The 4,837-nt window shown below is 52.7% G+C and overlaps 1 protein-coding gene across 5 annotated transcripts in view; it reads right to left on the reverse strand.

Annotated features, from left to right (window-relative positions):
- Positions 1-4,837, reverse strand: part of dock11 (dedicator of cytokinesis 11) — a 272,082-nt gene that overhangs the window by 39,720 nt on the left and 227,525 nt on the right. For all 5 annotated transcript variants that reach the window (XM_048544154.2, XM_048544150.2, XM_048544152.2 and 2 more), the window contains one exon: positions 4,597-4,703. In XM_048544154.2, coding sequence (XP_048400111.2) covers positions 4,597-4,703 — 107 coding nt within the window. The remainder of the gene's footprint in view (positions 1-4,596; positions 4,704-4,837) is intronic.

The following is a 4,837-nucleotide window of genomic DNA, read 5'->3' on the forward strand; positions in this document are numbered from 1 at the left end:
GGTGGTGTGGGGGCAAGTGTAGCATTTCCTGCGGTTGCAGGGGAAGGTGCCGGGTGTGGTGGGGTTGGAGGGCAGTGTGGAGCGAACAAGGGAGTCACGGAGAGAGTGGTCTCTCCGGAAAGCAGACAGGGGTGGGGATGGAAAAATGTCTTGGGTGGTGGGGTCGGATTGTAAATGGCGAAAGTGTCGGAGGATGATGCGTTGTATCCGGAGGTTGGTAGGGTGGTGTGTGAGAACGAGGTGGGGTCCTCTTAGGGCGGTTGTGGCGGGGGCGGGGTGTGAGGGATGTGTTGCGGGAAATACGGGACACGCGGTCGAGGGCGTTCTCGATCACTCTGGGGGAAAGTTGCGGTCCTTGAAGAATTTGGACATCTGGGATGTGCGGGAGTGGAATGTCTTGTCGTGGGAGCAGATGCGGCGGAGGCAGAGGAATTGGGAATAGGGGATGGAATTTTTGCAGGAGGGTGGGTGGGAGGAGGTGTATTCTAGGTAGCTGTGGGAGTCGGTGGGCTTGAAATGGACATCAGTTACAAGCTGGTTGCCTGAGATGGAGACTGAGAGGTCCAGGAAGGTGAGGGATGTGTTGGAGATGACCCAGGTGAACTGAAGGTTGGGGTGGAAGGTGTTGGTGAAGTGGATGAACTGTTCAAGCTCCTCTGGGGAGCAAGAGGCGGCGCCGATACAGTCATCAATGTACCGGAGGAAGAGGTGGGGTTTGGGGCCTGTGTAGGTGCGGAAGAAGGACTGTTCCACGTAACCTACAAAGAGGCAGGCATAGCTGGGGCCCATGCGGGTGCCCATGGCCACCCCCTTAGTCTGTAGGAAGTGGGAGGAGTCAAAAGAGAAGTTGTTGAGGGTGAGGACGAGTTCAGCTAGGCGGATGAGTGTGTCGGTGGAGGGGGACTGGTCGGGCCTGCGGGACAGGAAGAAGCGGAGGGCCTTGAGGCCATCTGCATGCGGAATGCAGGTGTATAGGGACTGGACGTCCATGGTGAATATGAGGTGTTGGGGGCCAGGAAATTGGAAGTCCTGGAGGAGGTGGAGGGCGTGGGTGGTGTCACGGACGTAGGTGGGGAGTTCCTGGACCAAAGGGGAGAAAATGGAGTCCAGATAGGTGGAGATGAGTTCGGTGGGGCAGGAGCAGGCTGAGACGATGGGTCGACCAGGGCAGGCAGGTTTGTGGATTTTGGGAAGGAGATAGAAACGGGCTGTGCAGGGCCAGACGCCAACTCTCCGACACCACCTCCTACCGCCCCCTCGATCATGACCCCACACCCGAGCACCAAACCATCATCTCCAACACCATTCACGACCTCATCACCTCAGGGGACCTCCCACCCACAGCCTCCAACCTCATTGTTCCCCAACCCCGCACGGCCTGTTTCTATCTCCTTCCCAAAATCCACAAACCTGCCTGCCCTGGTCGACCCATCGTCTCAGCCTGCTCCTGCCCCACCGAACTCATCTCCACCTATCTGGACTCCATTTTCTCCCCTTTGGTCCAGGAACTCCCCACCTACGTCCGTGACACCACCCACGCCCTCCACCTCCTCCAGGACTTCCAATACCCTGGCCCCCAACACCTCATATTCACCATGGACGTCCAGTCCCTATACACCTGCATTCCGCATGCAGGTGGCCTCAAGGCCCTCCGCTTCTTCCTGTCCCGCAGGCCCGACCAGTCCCCCTCCACCGACACTCTCATCCGCCTAGCTGAACTCGTCCTCACCCTCAACAACTTCTCTTTTGACTCCTCCCACTTCCTACAGACTAAGGGGGTGGCCATGGGCACCCGCATGGGCCCCAGCTATGCCTGCCTCTTTGTAGGTTACGTGGAACAGTCCTTCTTCCGCACCTACACAGGCCCCAAACCCCACCTCTTCCTCCGGTACATTGATGACTGTATCGGTGCCGCCTCTTGCTCCCCAGAGGAGCTTGAACAGTTCATCCACTTCACCAACACCTTCCACCCCAACCTTCAGTTCACCTGGGCCATCTCCAGCACATCCCTCACCTTCCTGGACCTCTCAGTCTCCATCTCAGGCAACCAGCTTGTAACTGATGTCCATTTCAAGCCCACCGACTCCCACAGCTACCTAGAATACACCTCCTCCCACCCACCCTCCTGCAAAAATTCCATCCCCTATTCCCAATTCCTCTGCCTCCGCCGCATCTGCTCCCACGACAAGACATTCCACTCCCGCACATCCCAGATGTCCAAATTCTTCAAGGTCCGCAACTTTCCCCCCAGAGTGATCGAGAACGCCCTCGACCGCGTCTCCCGTATTTCCCGCAACACATCCCTCACACCCCGCCCCCGCCACAACCGCCCTAAGAGGATCCCCCTCGTTCTCACACACCACCCTACCAACCTCCGGATACAACGCATCATCCTCCGACACTTCCGCCATTTACAATCCGACCCCACCACCCAAGACATTTTTCCATCCCCACCCCTGTCTGCTTTCCGGAGAGACCACTCTCTCCGTGACTCCCTTGTTCGCTCCACACTGCCCTCCAACCCCACCACACCCGGCACCTTCCCCTGCAACCGCAGGAAATGCTACACTTGCCCCCACACCTCCTCCCTCACCCCTATCCCAGGCCCCAAGATGACATTCCACATTAAGCAGAGGTTCACCTGCACATCTGCCAATGTGGTATACTGCATCCATTGTACCCGGTGTGGCTTCCTCTACATTGGGGAAACCAAGCGGAGGCTTGGAGACCGCTTTGCAGAACACCTCCGCTCAGTTCGCAACAAACAACTGCACCTCCCAGTCGCAAACCATTTCCACTCCCCCTCCCATTCTCTAGATGACATGTCCATCATGGGCCTCCTGCAGTGCCACAATGATGCCACCGAAGGTTGCAGGAACAGCAACTCAAATTCCGCCTGGGAACCCTGCAGCCATATGGTATCAATGTGGACTTCACCAGTTTCAAAATCTCCCCTTCCCCTACTGCATCCCTAAACCAGCCCAGTTCGTCCCCTCCCCCCACTGCACCACACAACCAGCCCAGCTCTTCCCCCCCCCCCCACCCACTGCTTCCCAAAACCAGTCCAACCTGTCTCTGCCTCCCTAACCGGTTCTTCCTCTCACCCATCCCTTCCTCCCACCCCAAGCCGCACCCCCTTCTACCTACTAACCTCATCCCACCTCCTTGACCCGTCCGTCTTCCCTGGACTGACCTATCCCCGCCCTACCTCCCCACCTATACTGTCTCCACCTATCTTCTTTACTCTCCATCTTCGGTCCGCCTCCCCCTCTTTCCCTATTTATTCCAGTTCCCTCTCCCCATCCCCCTCTCTGATGAAGGGTCTAGGCCCGAAACGTCAGCTTTTGTGCTCCTGAGATGCTGCTTGGCCTGCTGTGTTCATCCAGCCTCACATTTTATTATCTTTAAATTAGAAACTGCTTTATTTCCTTAAGACTTGCTCTCATAACACAGGAGAAAAATTGACAAGGAAAATTAATTTATATCAGATCTTAAGATAACTTCATCCATTATTTGTGATGGCCATTTGAAATCATCTTGTTTCGACCATTCACAAGCAGCTTGCTACCCTTCTCTAGCTTCCATCAAGCACACAGTCACTGCTAAGTAGGCAAAAAGCAACAATTCGTACACAGCAAGATCCTGTGAAGAGGAATGGAAATGAATGATCGGTTAACCATTTTGATGGCATGAATGTGGGGGGGAATCTTGGACAGAACACTGGGAAACACTGTTTTCCCCTTCCAGCTGAGATTTAGGAGTTTTATTGTCCACCTGAATAGCAAACAGGTGTTTGAACACGCCCAAAATGTGGTGAATCAGACAGGCTGCAGCACTCTTTCAGGGGTTCAATCAAGTAATAATGAAGAAGTCATTTTAGACTCAAAATGTTAACTCTACTGCTCTCTCCACAAATGGCACTAGACCTGATGAATATCTCAGCATTTTCTGCTTTTATTAAGCAAAGCATTAGATTGTGCTCTCTCATCTGAATAGACTGGGGCCATTTTCCCTGGAGTGTAAGGACTGACCTTACAGAAGTTTATAAAATCATAAGGGGCATGGATAGGGTAAATAGACAAAGTCTTTTCCTAGGGGTGGGGTGGCTCAAAACTAGAGGGCATTGTTTAAGCTGAGAGGGGAAACATTTAAAAGGGATTTAAGGGGCAAGGTTTTTATGTAGAGGGTGTGTGTATGGAATGAGCTGCCATTGGAAGCGGTGGAGGCTGGTATAATTCTAACATTTAAAAGACATCTGGATAGGTATATGATGGGAAGGGTTGAAAGGGATATGGACCAAATGCTGCTAAATGTGAGCAGACTTATTTAGGATATCTTATTGAAATGGATAAGTTGGTCTGAAGGGTCTGTTTCCATGCTGTACATCTCTATGGCTCTATCTGTGGAGTGTGATTTAATTCTGAAACTTGAGACTCAGAGGGGAGAGTGCTAAACCTGACGAGGTTCATGTTTGTCAAGATGCTAATGACTGAGCTGTTCGAAGTCTACCAAATTGCTGTTTCCACACCAGGGCTGCACTCTGGGTGAGATACTGTTAGGAACGGATCAAATAGCAAATCAATGTAGAAGTCCTACCTCAGTATAGTGGACATCCTGCATTCCAGCGTCCTCTTTCATTGCTGCTTCTTCCTCAATGTTAGGAGTGATTGCTTTGAAAGCTGCACAGCCTTTCGGAAACAATTCTGAGAAGAAAAGTATCACTTTAAATACATTAAATCTGTCTTCTATCTGGACTGACAGCTGTTACTTGTTTAGGCCTGTCCTCAACCCCTGCTACCTGCCTATTCCAGTGAAACATTCATGATGAAAAGATTGG

This window comes from Stegostoma tigrinum, chromosome 15, assembly GCF_030684315.1.
Source record: "Stegostoma tigrinum isolate sSteTig4 chromosome 15, sSteTig4.hap1, whole genome shotgun sequence".
NCBI lineage: Eukaryota > Metazoa > Chordata > Chondrichthyes > Orectolobiformes > Stegostomatidae > Stegostoma > Stegostoma tigrinum.